The sequence below is a fragment of the Halyomorpha halys genome, unplaced genomic scaffold, assembly GCF_000696795.3.
Source record: "Halyomorpha halys isolate HHAL.00 unplaced genomic scaffold, Hhal_1.1 Scaffold107.1, whole genome shotgun sequence".
Taxonomy (NCBI): domain Eukaryota; kingdom Metazoa; phylum Arthropoda; class Insecta; order Hemiptera; family Pentatomidae; genus Halyomorpha; species Halyomorpha halys.
The window spans coordinates 229,915-249,128 of NW_027112128.1; the positions used below are offsets into that span (position 1 = coordinate 229,915).

At 31.8% G+C, this 19,214-nt stretch overlaps 3 protein-coding genes across 3 annotated transcripts; all 3 read right to left on the bottom strand.

Moving 5' to 3' along the window:
• Window positions 1–5,889: 5,889 nt before the first annotated feature.
• On the bottom strand, window positions 5,890–6,792 carry LOC106677770 (cuticle protein 21). The gene is made up of 2 exons (XM_014415881.2): window positions 6,699–6,792; window positions 5,890–6,624 (listed from the first exon to the last, which is right to left on the bottom strand). Exons 1-2 carry the CDS (start codon window positions 6,708–6,710, stop codon window positions 5,956–5,958), a joined length of 681 nt encoding a protein of 226 aa, XP_014271367.1. The 5' UTR covers window positions 6,711–6,792; the 3' UTR covers window positions 5,890–5,955.
• Window positions 6,793–10,179: 3,387 nt separating this feature from the next.
• LOC106677772 (cuticle protein 7-like) lies at window positions 10,180–10,952 on the bottom strand. Its single transcript, XM_014415884.2, has 2 exons — window positions 10,902–10,952; window positions 10,180–10,799 (listed from the first exon to the last, which is right to left on the bottom strand). The coding sequence occupies exons 1-2, from the start codon at window positions 10,911–10,913 to the stop codon at window positions 10,320–10,322; spliced, it is 492 nt and encodes a 163-aa protein (XP_014271370.1). The 5' UTR covers window positions 10,914–10,952; the 3' UTR covers window positions 10,180–10,319.
• Window positions 10,953–14,812: 3,860 nt separating this feature from the next.
• Window positions 14,813–15,424, bottom strand: LOC106677771 (cuticle protein 7). Its single transcript, XM_067050158.1, has 2 exons — window positions 15,413–15,424; window positions 14,813–15,353 (listed from the first exon to the last, which is right to left on the bottom strand). The coding sequence occupies exons 1-2, from the start codon at window positions 15,422–15,424 to the stop codon at window positions 14,832–14,834; spliced, it is 534 nt and encodes a 177-aa protein (XP_066906259.1). The 3' UTR covers window positions 14,813–14,831.
• Between the last annotated feature and the right edge of the window lie 3,790 nt (window positions 15,425–19,214).

Sequence of the window (19,214 nt, forward strand, 5' to 3'; positions counted from 1 at the left end):
AAATAATATAATAAAATAAAATAGGGGTAGAGGGAGAGAGGCTAACTGAGGTCTGAACTACATTGGTTATCAGTTGAAGACCGATCCAGTTTTTTTCTCAACGTGGTTGACATCTGATCTCCCCGCTCTTGTTTAAATGTCACTAGTCTAATGTCACCTTATCGTTTTATAGAAACTTCCAAAGTTGAATTGAATTAATATTTATTTTTATCGAGCTATAAATAGATTTTTAAGTTCAATAAAACAAAATATTGAATACAAAATTAAACAATTTAATCAATATTTATTTTCAAGGTAATTTCGGTTAATTATAATGCCATAATTTCAAGACTTATGTACTCTTTTTTATTGAGTTTTTTAGCTTGGTTGGTGTTTTGTACCTATGAATACAATAGTCGATAAAACGAAACAAAGATGATAAAATAATTATGAATTGTAGAGTAGGTTTGATTTTTTGATATGCTGTAGAGTTTTGAATAAATATTAAAATAATAAATGTGGTTAATTATTCTTAAATTATTATGTTTAGTTTATTCATGATCTATACTTGGAATTAAAATAGATTTTATTTTAACAAGAATTCACCATTTTGCGACTCTACTTTGGCAATCTGCTATTCCTATTGTTTTTCCCCCTATTACTACAAATTTAAGACCATGCCTATAGAATGTGCATGAGAACCATTAAATAACCAAAACTAAGTTATAAGGATCCTATTCGTGTCATTTATTTTTCTGTAACCATAATTTTATAATTGATAATATATTTAAAACTGCAATTGTATTATATAAAGAAAAAATACAGGATAATGTATCTAGTCAGTGTTGTCTAGATTGACCAAAGCTATGGGAGCTGAGATGAAAATAAAAGAAGTTTCCAATCACTAGAATGCTGTCTGTATATAAATGTTTTCAAATGTTAGGCGCTATTTTAAATATTGCTCGGTTTAACAATCTTAAATCTCCTCTTCTGGTTTTAAGCAAATATTTCAAAAGTGTTATAGGACCCTCGCTTGATTGGGGTTGAGGGGCAAGTCGAACGGGATGGATTGCCTTCTAATATTTCTGTTATGACCTCCTCTTGTGATGTAAATCGCCTAGAGAGTATGTTCATACACCTTTCTATAATTAAATACATCATTCCTTTAAAAATACAAAATTCCTAAAAATTCTTTCAGTATATGAAGTAGCATTAAAAAAACTACTGAAGCCAAAAGATTCGATTCACAATAATTTTATTAAGCTTTATTAGTAGTATATAAATAGATTTAATACTGATATATTCCTTTGCATTTTTTAATATGTTTAAATTCAATTTTTTGATCTTTATCTCTATCAAAATTACCTCATTAACTATGTATTTCATTAACTATATAACATATTAAATTGCTCTGATTAATTATTAGCAGTTGAATACCAATTAAATAGGTGAGATGTGATTAATATTAGACATATCGATAATGATCTTCTTCGTTGGAGTTGCAAGTTTCTTGATATTTACAAAAAATTATGATTTCATGTTTTTCGAAAAAGCAAAACTGTTCCAAGTTTTTAGCTCAATATGGGCACAGATTCTAGCATAACGAATTCCCGTAAAAAAGAGTTATACATATTGATCTTCATGCAATAGATTGTCTTCAAAATTCAAACAACTTATCAAATATCAGAACAATCCAAACTTTTACTTTTTAAAGCACTTCGTTTCCTTGACTAGTATTCTGTTATTATAATAAATATAAGTCACATTAGGAAGATTTTATTGTATTGACAATAAGAATATATACTGTAACATTATTGGTTCCTTTTCCCATTCGATTAAGGCTATGGCCCCAGACAGGTCCGCTCCTTATCCGAAGAACTTTAATTTTAATGTCTGTTGAACTAGTACCATGTTTAATGGATATTTATTGAAATAATTTTGGAGTCGAAGTGTTCTTCTTATTTTTCTTCTTTCATTTGTTACTTCATTCGCTTTGCTCAGTCTTAATGAATGATTCCGTAGACCATATAATAATTCTCGTTCGTTACGTTTTCATGTTTCATTCTCACCTGCGTCATATAATGTTCTTATCATTTTCTCAAGGACTAAGTTGAACAGAATCGCTGAGATAATATATCCTCGTCTTAAACCTGTTCCATCTTCATACAAGATTTCAGAACTTTCTCCCTAACTTTGTATTATGATTTCGCATTAAGAATCATTTGTATACTTACCAATTCATGGAAATATCCATCTCAGTTACAATCTTCTATACACACTTTCCTAACGTTTGTAAAAAAAAAAAAAAATTAATAGCTTTATACCATTGTTTGTTTGTTTTTTTAGTTTTGAAAGGGCGTTTAACAGCCTGGTCATCAACCCCCGTTGGTTGTTGGTTTTGGTAAGGCCTAGTTGTTCCATAGCTTTGGTATGGTTTTCTGATCCGAACCAGTGGGATTCATATCAGTGAGATTTGAAATATTATCTAGCTAGACTATTATAATTTGTTTAATAATCGTTACGATAGTGGAAAGGATGATGAAAAGCAGATAAGTAACTGTTCTAATTTTAAAAATAAGGCAAGATAAATAGATAATTATAATAATTAAAGGCTGGTTATTAAGTTAGTCTGATGGATGAATTTAATGACTCTTTCTATTACGGATTCGTCGTTTCTCAACGCCATTGGAATATTTGTTGGTATCCCTAACTGGTTCAGAGTTTATGTGTAGTGATGACATTCTTCAAAAATGTGTTTCACGGTCAGATTACTATTACATTTCGAACATTTTGGAGGGGCCTCTCCTGTTATGAGGTGGGTGTGAGTCAATTGGGTACGTACTATCCTGAGTCGGTTGATCACTGCTTCTTCACGGCTTTATACCATTTTTAATATAAGTATAAACTTAAATTCGAGGAAAAACACAAGCTAATTGATAATAAAGTTGAATATTTTTTATGACAAAAGTTAAAAATAGAGGAATATTAGGTTTTCTGTGACAATCCTAATAATAATAGATTCTTGTAACACTATTAAAAACATAATAATAATACTAATACAATGTTAAATTTCATTTTATATATTAAATAAGCAAAAATTAAAAAAATAAATTAATGTAAAAGCTACTTGATGATCAAGCCACATCTGGTCGTTGATCTAGTTTCTGGAGGGACCTGGGTGGGACAGGATAAGATACGAGCTGGGACTAGTATTATTTTACACTTTCGTAACTGGAGCAATATCGTCCTCCTGTCCACTAGCCACATGCAGAAGTGAATGTGTGGGTGAACTGGTAATCAGTCCAGTATGAGACTATCGCAACTTCAAAAGATTCTCATTTCATTATGAAAGACAATGTTTTATGATTTTCCATTTTGGAAGTCCATTTACAAATGGGCCAATTATAACTGTGGATACCTTGCCTAATATTTTAAAAACCTGTTTAAATTGGTTAAGTCCGGGAACCATAGGTGGGCCACAGAGCCAAGGGATGGGCCGCGGCAAAATCATGCAATACATATTTTATGATAATTATATTTCCTGGTGAATGTATGACAGCTGAAAAATTTGAACTGGAAGATGCACTATAAAAAAGACTTAGGGCCGTCTGTAGCTGAGCGAGTTAAAACGCCAACTTTTAATGGCTCGTGACTGCAACAGCGCCGGTTCTTTTATTCCTATGGTAGTCCCACAAAATGAAAACTTGACTCCCCCCCCCACCATGGTTATAAGGTGATACCCTATGTACAGCCACATCCTCTCCAAAAATGAAATTGACTCAATATGCACTATATAGTAGTCCAAAGGATTCGAGGATATGATTCACTTAAAAAAATAAATGCGCGATAAGTTAGGATTTTAAAGAAAAGAAAAAGCTAATTACCCGTCCTCGGAGACTAATTAGTTAAAATTTGTTTACTTCTAAGGAATGCTAAGAAACTTTCAATCAATTTCTGTTATTCCATTCTGTAACTCGCTCGATCTCCATCTTCTTTCCTATAGGGCCATCAATCTCTTGTTCAGCGAAGAGAAGAGATGGTAGTTTTACCTCCCAGCAATTTATATTTCACAGAAAACACTAACTCCCATTGATCACTTAACTTGGACCTAATCAATTAGCAAGCCATCTGCAAGGATGTCACTCCTCCTCGAATTATGGGTCCACCAGCTTCTTAATGGCTCTGAAACTTTCTTAAGTTTTCTGAATGTTCAAACTGTATGCATAAATTATTACCACCATCTAGAACCAGCCTTATTGGGGTTATAAGGAGTTAATTTGATTTAAATGATACCTCATGATAAAGAAATATCAAAAAAAATAATAGTCCAACAAAAGGAATCTGATATTTAATAGTATAACTGATTTTTTTTATTTGATATAAACTTTTATTTATTGATAGATATAATAATCTGTCACACAGCTGTGGGCAAGATGTAAATAGTGATGAATGATCATATTCATACTAAAATAAAATTAAAATAAATAAATAAATGAAAAAAATAAATAAAAACTCTCTTGAAATATATACAAACAGAAGGATAAAGAAAATAAACATAATCAAACTATGTGTATGATAAAATAATATAAATAATATATACCGCGTACCACCGGTTAGGAACCACTGTATGAACCGCTGGCTTTATTTTACCCAAACATTTAGTTATCTATTATAGATGACAAAATACTTTATTTTGTGAAGTAATAACTATCTACTCAGATTAATTAATATCACCTTCAATAAGAACAATATATGATTAAATATTTCCTGAACCATGTTCATTCGTATATTGGCGAATGCGTCATGCTTTTTTTCCGTAATTTGAATTAGTTCTATATTATTTGAGATTAGTTAGACATATTAAGTAGTACTGCTACAACCCTTGTTGGATCAGGAGTGCAGTAATATGCTAGGAAGTACTGTTACTAGACCAATGGTTGTAATTTTTTGCAAGGAGGTAATTTGTTCAGATTCACGCTCGACCGAAAGATTTTCCCCTGATTAAGAGTACCCACTTTATGAGACTGGGTGGACTCTGGTGAACTCTCATTCACCTCAAATGCTAGTTCAAGAAACGTACATGAAATTTAACAAAATAATTAAAAGTCTTAGTCAGTCAAATTATAATACACAATTCTGAGGAAAGTATTAAGATCCTTTTTATTTTTTAATTCACCTGAATCAGTATCAATTTATCTGAATTTTCATCACTTGAAGAAACTAAAAATTCATTAAGATCTGACTATAGATTTTCAAATTCAAATATTTCTATTTCTAATCATCGTTATTTCGATTTTTCGAAACATATTTTTTTTTGTCACTGATAATTTTTGTTTTCAGTGACTGACTATTTCGTTTCCTTAATTTTCTACGTCAACATATTTTAATATTTACATTGACAACTTGTGCTGTTCAAGTAACAAAGAAGAATCCCTCAAACAATTATCCCCATTTATAATTACTAGCTTGTGGGTATTTTATTTAACCAAAAAATGTTCATATAAAATTCATTTAGTTCATGAATAATTGAAAGCGCTAAATTTTATTTATCTTTTTTTTTTGTAATATTTCTGTATAAATGAAAATTCTTTTGTTTGTTATATGTTTATAAACAGTGAAATTGTCCCTGATTTGAAATTATCTGATTCTATATGAATATTTTCTGTATTTTGGAGCTTTATTTGTCCAAAGCATTATTTGATTCAGGTTATATTTCCTCTGAACTATAAAAGAGGGGTCTATAATAACAGCTGAAACAAAGGAAGTAGTAAAGATTATGTTAAAATAATAAATATATGCTACATTAGCAAACTGGTTCATTTCGTTTATGATTATTTATGTTTCAAGAGGTATTTAAGAATAGAAGAAATTATTGAAGAAAATACAGGAGTTAAAGGATACTAAGAAATATAAAATTTTAATTTTTTTTTTTATTTATTGACTTAACATATTTATAATATATTTAATCTATAAACTTTAGTGGATGGTGAGGGCAGCATGATTGACGGCTGGGACGGCGGCTCTGAGGGCGGTGGCGTAAGCTGGGGCATAGGCGGAGTAAGCGAGGGCTGGGCGGGCGACGGCGGCGCGGTAGATTGGGGCAGCGCGGGCGGCCAGTACTGGAGCGGCGACGGCGGCAACTGGGGCGTGAGCGACGGCCACTGGGGCAGCGTGGGCGGCTGGGGCGTCCTTGTGCACGTTAGCGTTGAATCCATTGATGGGGTCAGCGGTGTAGTCTACGGTCCTGACGGAACCATCGGGTTCAGCGACAGAGTAGCTGCCCTGTACGACATCTCCATCACGGGTCTCGGTCTGTCCCTTGGAGTCTCCGGTAATAGCGTCGTTGACGGAGTAGGAGAAAGAGTAGGATGGGTGTGGATCGTATTCGTCAGCGACGGCAACGGCTGGGGCGGCATGGGCAACAGCTACTGGAGCGTGGGCGACGGCGACTGGAGCATGGGCTACGGCGGCAACTGGAGCATGGGCTACAGCGGCAACTGGGGCAGCATAAGCGGCGTAGGGCCTAGCATAAGCAGCGTAGGGCCTGGCATAGGCGGAGTAGGCGAGGGGCCTGGAGTAAGCCAGGGGAGCCCTAGCGATGAGCTGAGCGGAGGCAACGCCGAAGAGGGCGGCGATGAGGAGTACCTGCAATTGAAGACAATTAGAACGGTTTCAAATACTCACATACTATGCTGAAAAAGGATTAAAAATATACTCACGAAACGTGCCATTGTTGAGAGCTCGTTAAAAACTGGAGCTGTCCGAGGAGCCTCCCTCTTTTATAGGGCAACGGGATCCTCTCAGCCTTGGCATTATCCTCCTAGCTGCCCTCATAATTCACTCTTCTTTTAGAGGAACCCTAAAACGTTTTTTTTCCTTAACGGTCGCATTTACAGTTATTTGCAGAGAAATATCTAATAACTTTTTTAACAATATAAATTTTAATTAAAATGGACCGAAATTAATATTATTTATCTTATTCTGTAGCTTTATTTCTCTCAAAGTTATGAAAATGTAGAGTTATAATTGTGAAAGACAGTAGTTGTTGCTTTGAAACAATCACACAGTATCGCTGTTATGAATGTACAGTATAAATGTAATTAAATTGAATTCATTTTGGAGAGATCTGGCACTTAGGAATAGTAATATTTATTGTTTATGATTATTATTATTTCTCTTAAGTTGATGTTAGCTGATAACCATGGTTCATCTAATACTAAATCAACGCTTGGAACCATCAACCACCCTCAAAAACATAATCAAAAAAGTATACTCTCAAAATTCTTATTATTCTTTGATTTTTTATATTCTATAGTCTAGTACCAGAATTGTTTAGGCTTATTGTGGAGTTATTCCTAATATATTATACATTTATTAAATACATATTCACTTTCATTATATGAACTCTCCTCGTAAGAGTTTACATTCTTTAATTTATATATTGTCTTAGACTGAAATATTTATTTTTAAATAGTTAGCAGATCATATAGATGATTTAAAAAAAACATTAATTGAAAAGTAGCATTCTGTAACTAATTGTTTATAATTCATAATTTGGTTACCATAGTGGCTAAAAAACCTTAACGTGCTTCAAGTTGTATTGTTTCTTTAATTTTGATACGGTTATTATTTTTTTTTTTTTGAATGATAATGTTGATTTCCATATTCGCATTTCATTTGAAATCATTACATAAATTGAACTAATTGTTGGAAGTTCATTTAATTAAAGATTTAGTTTTCATAAATGACTCGAATTACTATAAATGTATATATTTATAATGCAATTTTTAAAAGGAAATTAGTCCAATGCTTATTACGACTCCTATATTAAGAATAACTTAACTTTTATTAAAATATGTATCTACACTATAAAGTCTAGACTATTCATAGTCCATACCAACTACGTATGCCAGATATCGACATACATATACGTACTCTCCAAATAGATAAGATATTATACACCAAAAGTCAAAAAACAATTCGCGATGGCGTACTATTAAGCATAACATCAAGAGTTGCCAATAGTTCACAGAGGCTGCTTTGAACAACCTCTTCTTCTTCATAACCAATCCGTATACCTTACAATGTCGGCATAGCCTTATTCCATTTCTTAAAAGCCTTATTTATCCGTGGCCAGTTTTTGACCACCTAGGTTGACACCTCTATTCCTTTCCAGATCCAAGAGGGGTACTCCTACTTATTCTTCGGTCGTCCACGCGGTCGTTTTCACTGTTTTTTCTTCCATTATAAGTTTTGAGAATCTTTTGATTGGCATTCTTTGTACATTGCCGAACCAAGTTAAATCTTTTTTTTATGTATATTTTCCATTAGCGGTTCCTGTCCTGTTTCTTTTACTATTATTTTATTTCTTAATCAGACCAATCCAGTTTTACCGATAGGATTCCTCAGGTACTTCAGCTTGTATTCGGCTTTGGATTTTTTTAATACTCGTCCAACTTACAGCTGGATAAGTCAGCCAAGGTATAAAGACTTGTTTATACACCGTCAATTTTAATTTTCTACTTCACTCCCTGTTTGTCGATTACACCTTTGAGGAGAAGGAGGTTTTCTTTCCCTATGTGCTGATTTTTCTCGGAATGCAACTTCCCATCATTAGTAATTTTGATTAGAAGATATTGGTACACATTAACCTGTTTCAGATTAAAGCAAATTTACTGTCCCCCGCTCCCATCAACCACTTTTAGACACCATGTACTTACATTTGGCCAGGTTGATGGTCATTCCTTTACTGCTCCATGCTTGTAGGGATGAAGATGCTCCTCTGCTTTCTGCAATAATGAGATTTTCATCAGTATATAATAAATTCTGGATACACACAGGATGCATTTTCTACTTTTCTGCTTTCAGTTTTGGGCTTCTTAATTTTGTTTCCCACATTATTCTGTCCATTCCTAAGTCAGGGTCACGTGAAATCTTTTATACTCTAAAGCCTTTTTTAATAAATAAATAAACTTATCTATTGCAGGGCGGAGTGCAAAAATGTTTACTACTACTTGTTTTTTTTTTATCAAGTACTGACTTGCTTAATTACTTGATTAAAAAAACAATTCTCATATTTTAATTACAATGACAATGTAGTTAATATAATATAAATAGTGATGATAATTTTGTTAATTTGATACGGTCGGAGTGGACAATATAAAACTTTTTTGGCCATAGTAATATTTTTTTAAATAATTTTTTCTGGATGACGTATTTCCTGAATTCTCACGGAATGAAAGGTTAATTGACTAATTTAATTCGGAGCCTCCTATGTATTAAGACCGGGCGCTGTTCCCAAACGCTCAAGGCCTTTTTGGAATGGAATATATGTTTCTATGGAATGTATATTAATGTACGTTTGAAATCACAACTTTATAGCTATTAAATCGTTTTTTATTTTATTTTTTATGACCTGTTACACTGCTTTAGAATTCAATATAAAAATAAAGAAAACACAGTAAAACGAAATAGTATTAGTTTTATTTTTAAATTATTTAAACTTGAACAGTTTCTGATTTAATGTCTATAAAAGATAAATATTATGAAATCAAAATTTTTTTCAACAATTAGTTCGTGAAATACCTAATTACAGAACTGCAGATCCAAAGTCTTTTTCTCGTTTTAACTAGCTCATTGAAACTCTACTCAACACTATGTTTCAAATAGAATAGTAGATTTTTTTTTTTTTCTAATTACTAATTTCATAAATTGTACCAAACGTTCCGTGGCAAACTTTGTTCCCCTTCATAAAATGAGTCTTATAAAACTTCTCCATAAGTGTTGAATATCTTAAAATTTCAGTTTTTAATTACAATACATTCATGTTCAAGTTACTATTATACTATAGAGGTATTTCAAATTGTTAATAGTGATCCATTATAACAATTTGAAATAACTCTATAGTATAACAGTAACGAAAAACTATAAAAATCTATCTCAATAAATGATGGTTTTCAAGTATAAACTATATATAAACATCTAAATTAATCCAGGAATCTAAATTCTTCCTCGTCTTTTTAAAATAAGGCCAGATACCACTATGGTACTAGTATCAACATTGCGTTCACATACATAATACATTGAAATGACCATTATTAAATGATATTATTTATCATTAATTTTAACTAACGAAATAATATGAGTTTAGTGATAAAATTACAATTAAGTGATTAATAAGGATCAATAAATTCAAGATGATTACTATAGTTATAAAACAAACTATATTCTCTATATATTACGAATTATATAAAGCTGTATAATACCATAGGATTATACTATAGCACCTAACATAGGAATGAAATTCCTAGATCAACAAAGTTGGCAAATAATAATTCAGTTTAATGATAATAAGGAGTATGAGCTACTGCGACTGGGGCATGAGCGACTGCTACTGGCGCATGAGCAACAGCTACTGGAGCGGGATGTGCTGCTGCATCCTTGTGTACGACTGCGTTGAATCCGTTGTGTGGGTCAGCTGTGTAGTCTACGGTTCTAATGGAACCGTCAGGTTCGGCGACAGAATAGCTACCATGGACGACATCTCCATCTCGGGATTCTGTTTGTCCCTTAGAATCTCCGGTATGCTGGTCGTTGACAGAGTAAGAAAATGTGTATGATGGGTGTGGGTCGTATGGTTCAACCCTGGGAGCAGCTACGGCGACAGGAGCATGTGCTACTGCGACTGGAGCAACGTAGGGCCTAGCGTAAGCGACTGGAGCGTGAGCTACTGCTACCGGAGCATGTGCGACGACTGGAGCGTGGTAGCCGTACTGAGGAGCGGCGGAGGCCAGACCAAGAATGGTGGCGAATAAAAATACCTGTTCAAATATTCCCAAAATATATTGACTATAGGTTATCTATAACCAGTAATTAATATTACAACTAGGTACTGACAATATTTTAGTTGAATAAATACTCACTAGAAGTGCCATAGTTGAGTGGTAGCTTGAAACTGCAATAAGGTATGGAGATGGAGACTTTATATAGAGGACTTAAAAGTGTGATCTGCTGTGGTCAAACTACTTCTACTTGACCCAAAAGAAACTAAATATCATTAAACTGGTTCTTAGTTGATAGATGCGAGTTTTTTATTTTGCCCTTTATATATATATATTATGTTTATTAATTATCGGTTACTATACACACTTCTTACAATTTTCGCATCTAAACATTTCGATATTTATTGTGTGTCATAAACAATACAGATGGAAACTCTCAGTATATTTTTAGGTTAAGATCCAACACACATCAATAAATTTAGAATTATTTGATTTTTTTTAGGAATCTAATAAGGGAATACATATGAAGCAGTTTTCTCTCCGCTGTCTGTTTTATTAAGATGAAGAATAGTCATATTAGACTAAATTACCTTAATAATGAAACTGATCAGTTTAAACATTTTTTAGATGATTAAAATTATTTCTAATTCTCTAATAAAATTATAATATTTCTTTATAAAAATTGAAACTATGTACTCCATTGCCATATGACTTATTCATTTGGACCCTAATCTAAATTACAGCATCTAGTTCTCTTTGATCAAAAGCTACCAAATATTTTTGTCTATTCTGCGTAATATCAGTTTCTCCATCTCAAATAACAGAATGTCCTGCAGCAGTCTGGGCTCCAGTCTTCGGGTTGAGTTTGGGTTTCCCAAGTTGTAGATAACTGCTCCTTTAACTTTCGGAAACTGGGAGAGGAACTTCATGAACCGTTTTTTGATGTAATCCTCTATTTACTTCATATGTAATTTGCGATGCAACTGGCTACTTTTTATGAACCAAGGAGCATTAACTGCAATTCATAGGACTTTATTCTGAAAAGATTGTAGTTTTTTCCTTTCGTGAAGAGTGCCGCTCCCCAGACTTCACAGCCGTACATCAGCAGTAGCCTGAGAATGGTTTTAAATATAAGAACAGTTGTTTCTGGTTTTAGTTTCCAGAAAACGTACTCTTCCGGATCTTCTTTCTTTATGGCACTATTAACCGCCTGCCTTCGCGGCTATGCATTTTCGCGGGACAAAAGTACATCTAAATAAATTACTTGAATGAATTTGATCAATTTATTAAGTTAATTGAATAAATTATTTTGTTTTTTCAGTTTAAAATTATTTGTTCATAGTTGAAAAAAAAGATCATTATTTATAATATAGAGATGTTTTTGAATGCAGTCAAAGGATAAATATTATTATACATAATTCCTCGACACTATAAAAATAAAATCAGGGATGAAGAAAAAAGTTTTTATTTTGCTAAAACAATGGAGAAATTGAGTCGAACAAGGGTACATGACATGTGAAAAAATGAGACTATACATCTAAAAATAAATTATTATGTTATTAATATGTCACTTAATATACCCACGTCGCTTTCAAAGTTATTGTTTATTGCTTTCTGATGCATAAATAAGTTGTAATATTCATTAAGAACAGATATTCTCTTTATTTCTTTATTTTTTTTTTGGAATTATTCGTTGGCATCGAGATTCATGCTAAATTAAAAAATATATCATCTGAATCTATGGGGACTTCTCAATTCAGTTTAAAAGCTTCTCAAGGTTCTTAATCAAAATTTTCGGAAAGAATATATTTCTTACTTTAAAATTTATTTGTTTGTTACCCTCATAATGAAACCGGTGTACCACCTGTTAATACGGTTATAGAAGAATTTTACAGTGACATGTTGTTTATCTTTTAATTGGATTAAAACTTTTTTTCTTATTTCTCTAAACCTTAGGATAACTCTAGAATTTAATTTCATGAAAAATATAACCCACTTTTTTTTTTTTTTTTTTTGGCCCATTAGTAGTATTCTTCAACCAGATCCTCCATATAGCGGAATCTAGGTAGCCCACTCATTCAATGGCCATAGATCTCCTATTTAAGCATCTTTTTCTTCAGGCACTTTTACAACATAGCTAGTTTTTCGGAGATGGCTAATTTTAATTGAGGTTACCACATCAAGATTCCCATCAATCGACCATCATTAGACTCCATTAACACCAAACGCAACGTGAAATTTCAGGGTCAGTATTTCATATCTTACAGAGCCGGTTTCTGGTTCCAAGTCAAAAATAAAATTTTCGACAATTACATGAGTACCAGACTCATTTATATCTTAAATAGGCGAATTTTAGTAGCTCTTTATACTGTTGGACTCCTGAAGTATCCGACATTTATTAGAGGAGTCAATTATATCTTAGCCTTCAACATTATATCCAAAGTAGGTGACCTCCGATACATGCAAAGGCAGTAAACACGTAACATTTACAATCTCTAGGGGATAAATCATCGATTACAGCTAAAAGGTATTTTTTATTTACTTACGTCTAAGCTAAAACGTATTTTTGTCTAATCTTCATTAATCTCTAGTGGCTAAAATCTAAAGGCTTCTTCCTGCTTCTATCAAAGATAGAAATCTTATTTTTTTATTTGTTTGCTTTCCTGTCTGACACTTCACGTCGATATTATATGTCTATGTGAAAAGGTTTATTGGCCTGTCTAATATTCTTTTCTGCCTTATTGAAATGCTAACCCATGAACAGTTATTTCTTCTTTTAAAACATTCAAGTTCTGTAGCACTAATCACCATTATAAGTTTCGTGAACATTTCAAAATACCTCAGAGCTTTTTAAAAACCCTTTCGCTCTTTGATGTCAGTAGCCATTCTGAAAATTCCACCTTCATGTTCTGTTTTGGGAAACGGATATCCTATATCTTTTGATATTTTTGAGGACAAGTATCTAAATCAAATATTTGCTTCAGACCCAGCATTTTATAGCTTTATGTTCCTTTCTTCAGACGGAATCAGTCGTTGAAATAGAACCTACCATTGGTAGGAGTTTGTATGCAATGGAGAAAAAAAAACGTACTCCGTTCGTTTCCGCATTCAAATGCTCCTTTTTTGAATATAGGTAATATCATGAACCTTTTTCATCTCCCAGAGATCTCTCTCTCTTTTGCCTAGAGATCTTTCTAATCAGGTTTTGAAAGTTCCCTTCTTATTATCCTAAATATTTCTTTGTGATAAATTTACACATAACCATTAAATTAATAGGTTACGTATAGTATGCTTGTGTACATATTATAATATATATGAAAACAATTGTAAAAAAAAAAAGATTTTTAATAACAATTACTTAGTGATGTTAGTATACTTAAGTAATGATGTATTAGTAACCCACTATCGATTATGCTTTAGGAATTAAGATTATTCTCTTTTATTTTCATCCCCCATACTGGTTGGCTTTTATGGAAGGAATCCTTATTCAACAGAAATCCAGTTTATGAAATCAGTTTATTCAAGTAATTTTTAATTAAATTCTTTTCATTAACTTTTAAGTGTAATTTAAAAAATATATTTCTATATATTAAATATACGTTGGTATAGCAAAATATATGTAATTGGCAAAATCATTTTATTAGGAAGAAGAAAAATGTCTCTTAGGGAAGTATCTTAGTAGCAAATGTTAACTTGCAATCTAAATTTAGTTGCAATTTTTAAGCCAATTAGTATCAATAACCACCCAGTAAAAATCTGAAAATCCAAATCTAAATAAAATTTTATGAATTCAAATTATTTCCATTATAAAATTTATTTTGAGCAGATAATATTCAATGTCATATTGTTATAACGGCTAAAAACATTTTCAAAACCGAAAGAAATGTGGAAGGATTACTAAAGAAGAACAGAGTTATAACCAGTAACAAAAACATATAATTAATCTCCTTTAAAAAATACATATCATATCATAATGCCATAGGATTATAATGCATTTGATAGAATCCTTAATCTAAGGATACTCAGATTTGATGAAGAATAATCAATACTAATGACAAGTAATAATTCAGTTTAATGATAGTAAGGTGCATGAGCTACAGCAACTGGAGCATGAGCGACTGCTACTGGAGCGGGATGAGCTGCTGCATCTTTATGGACGACTGCGTTGAATCCGTTGTGTGGGTCAGCTGTGTAGTCTACGGTTCTGATGGAACCGTCAGGTTCGGCGACAGAATAGCTACCATGTACGACATCTCCATCACGGGATTCTGTTTGTCCCTTAGAATCTCCGGTATGCTGGTCGTTGACGGAGTAAGAAAAGGTGTATGATGGGTGTGGGTCATATGGTTCAACCCTGGGAGCAGCTACGGCGACAGGAGCATGTGCTACTGCGACTGGAGCAGCGTAGGGCCTAGCGTAAGCTACAGGTCTGGCATAAGCGACGGGTCTAGCGTAGGCGACTGATACTGGAGCATGTGCGACGACTGGAGCATGTGCGACGACTGGAGCATGGTAGCCGTACTGAGGAGCGGCGTAAGCCAGGCTGAGGGTGGCGGCGACGAGGAGCACCTGTAATATGGAAAGTATAAAGAACTAGTCCAAATATGTGATAATAACATAAGTATGTGCTTCTGTTCATGAGAGATACTTACTAGTCTTGTCATGGTTGGATACTGTCGCTCTGGTGACCAGTTCTGGCTTATATAGTACTCGCGTAGCAATTGGTCGTCAAACTACATTCTGTTCCCTTGAACTTGGGATATGCAATATTTAGGATTTAATAAACAGGTTCTTATTCAACTAACCTCTATCCAACATATATTTAACTAACAATAGAACAAACAATAACAAATATATATTAAAATAATAACAAATGAATAAAATTATTAAAGTTGAATAAATAGTTATAATATATTGTGGAAAATATAGAAATGATTCTTAAGATATCGGTATTCGTGAATTCATAGGAAGTCAATTAATTAATTGTTTGGTTTATTATATGTTATATGTAGCTACAGAGTGGTTTTACGTAATGAAAGTAAACAAGAGACGAAACGTTTTTACCCTTCTGGTAGACAATGCACAGTGGTATATTTGAAAAGGACGTCAAAACTATTTATCTTACTTTATATGTCTTAAATTAATTTTAATGCTATTTATGCTATTTACTCCTATTTAATTAGTAATCTTATTTAATTTTAACAATTTAAATGCTTAAAATTTTTGATTGAAAATTTTTTACTTACTAAGTATATGTCCGACCAAATGTGGACATTATGCCACCAATTGAATATCTAAATTTAATCAAAATATTTACTTATATTTCTTATATATTAGATATGATGTAATAACAACTAATATGATTCGATTAAAATCGATTTAACAAAAATTTAATATCAGTTCTCACAAATATATGTCCTGATCTGATTAATTTAAGCGTTATTTTCATCCAAGGCTTCTTCTGTGGGATGGTGATCTGTCTCTAGTCTCACATCACCTGGACTGATGTCCTTAAAACACCAAGGAAATTTCACTATTTTTTCAATAATTCTTTTTTAAAAATTTCCTTTTGTGATCAATTGCCATTTTCAGTTGTTATTCTCTTGTTGTTGTTGTTGTTGTTGTTGTCTGGGCCTTTATGGCGTAAAACCCTGAGGTCATCAACGCCCATGTTTCGCACTTTATAATTCTATTTTATTTATATTTATAATTCTATAGCACTTTATTTTTTCTCTTTAAATAATTACGAAAAAAATTTGAATAATTAATTCTTTTGGTATTTTTTATTACGTATTACAGATTTTCTGGTTTAAATCTTATTTAAAAGTCCATTCCTTTTTAAAAAAAACCAAGACCGTTTCCACATTCTTCTGGTCATCATTCACAGCATCCAATACACTCGGTCCTACTCCCAATCTACTCAAGTTCGCGGAATAAAAATAACATTCCTCAAATATGTGACTGATCGTAATCACACTGTATTATTCTCAATATATCACTGTATTAATTACACTATGTTATTCTCTTGTCTATCCCTTTAGCTACTAAAGGCTGCGAATGGATCGTCGGTTATTAGATTCGAAAGGAAGAGACAAGGTTGGTGCATCGTAAGTGCAATGTGTTGCGAGCGATTTTCGACAATATTTTCTCCTTAGTTACAGAATTACTTCTTTTTTATAGTTTACTATCTTCCTTTCAGACACGCCACTGACGCAGTTAAATTTTTTTTTAATTTAAAAAATAATATATTTTAAAACAATTTTTTAAATGTTACTCTAATATCCCTACACAAGTAAAAATTGTAAATTTCCAAGTGAACAGACCCATTCGTGTGAACTTAGAACTAGATTTCGGTTGTAGAAATACAAGAATAATTCAAACGTAAGAGGTTCTAGAAAAATCTTAAGAGGTTACAAATTTCACGGGATCGGTTTTAGGAGGTTACAGCCAAAAATCAACATAATTTTGATTTTGATAACCCCATAATTTTACATAAAGAAAACAATTTATACAAAAGAAAAATACTTGAATCAATTTATATATCAGAGAACATTAATTACACAGTTAATTTTAAAACAGATACTAAGAATTTAAACAAACATTATGCAGAGATTTTAAGCAAAATAAATTTATAAAAAAAATAGAGAAAATTGTTACTAGTTACAATTAAATTTAATATTGGAATTTTGAGAATTAGAATAAATACCAAATTGAAACAAAAATGCAATTTAAAATAAAAAAATATATTAATTTTAAAACAAGGCAGACCTGTGTGAGTGGGAGGTTATAAATGGTTTGTTATATGGTGGTGTATTTTATACTGTTGATAATCTTATAGAGAAAAATAAATGTTAATGTTTTTAAATTTTAAATAAATAGGTAACTAGACTTAAGCTTAGTAAGCTTATTAATAATAAATATGACTTTTTAATAATTGACTGTTGGAATAGGTTTTGAACTTAGAATAAAGAAAATGACCTGGGCAGAATAGCCTGCAATAGAAATTGTAAATTAATGTGAGGAGGAGTTTTGTGTTGAAGGTATGTTATATTATATAGTGAATAATGATGTTGTTGTAAATGTTTAAAAATGAAGATATAATATAAGCTGTTAAATATTTAGATGTCCTTGAAGATGGCTAGAAAGGCCGAAACGTTGGACTAATGAAAAAAAAAAGTGTTGAGACCGAATTGGATACTAATTTTTGATTTATTTAATAAATATTATTTTCAATTTTATTATGGCCATAATTTTTATTTCATACACTATTGCAATGATCTATACGAAACACATTACTCTTCTTTTTATGTTTCATACAATTATTTATTATTATTATCAACATCAACCGCTATTTATTTATTTTTTCATGTATATAATTTGATTATGTTTATTTCCTTTATCCTTCTGTTTGTATGCATCCAGAGAGATGTTATTTATTTTTATATTTTTTTTCTCATTTTTTTGTATTCATATATTATTTAATTTCAACATGATTTATTATTTTATCGTATGTATGAATGTAATCAGTTATCACTATTACTTATTGCCCAACAACGTTGTGACAGATAGTAATAACTATCAATAAATAAAATTTGAAATAGAAAAAAAATATTAACCGGTGTGTCCCAATCATGTCTCTAATATAGATCGACAGTTTTCTCTATTGAAAGACCCTACCTTCTAATTTCCGACACAAAATGGTTTCTTCACATTGGCAGTCCCTTAGCCTTGTTGTATGACAACATAGCCAGTAATGCAACAACATAGCAACATGGTCTTCAAATTTGTTTGTTTTCGTTATAAGATGTTCATTCGTTACTCTCCGTAAGATTACTTTATTGTCTAACAGCCCTACATTCCCTACCTAATGTGGTCTTGTAAACCTAATGAATTCAAACTGGATTTATAGTAGTTAAAAAAGTAGTTTCATATTGTTTATGAAACAAATTTTTTAAAAATTATTTTATCTAATTACTATAATTTTGAAATACATTTATCGAGTAAAAATAGATCAAATAGAAGATGACACTGAAGTTTTAGGTGCAAAAATTGTATCGTTAGTGTAGTAGTAATAATTTAATTTATAATTGCATATTATACTTAACAAGTTTGTTTAGGTCTAAATTAAGTAGTACTGTCAATTATTTTATTTCATATTGTATTAACTCATTGTATGGAAACATGTATAGGCGTTTTATTTATTTAAAAACGGTCCGTTGTAAAAAATACAAAGTTCTGATCAAAATTAAATTACAAAAGTTTCTAACTGCGTAGTCCTCATGACCTTGTTAATGTAATAAATATTCGCCTATTAAAATAAACTGAACAAAATCGGAAAGTTAACAAAAAGGCGCAATAAATATTGAGATTAAATAAATAGAAAATTCAAAATCAAATCTTGGTTAATATATTTTTTAGAGGGTGAATGAAAAAGTGTATGTAATTGAGAATAAT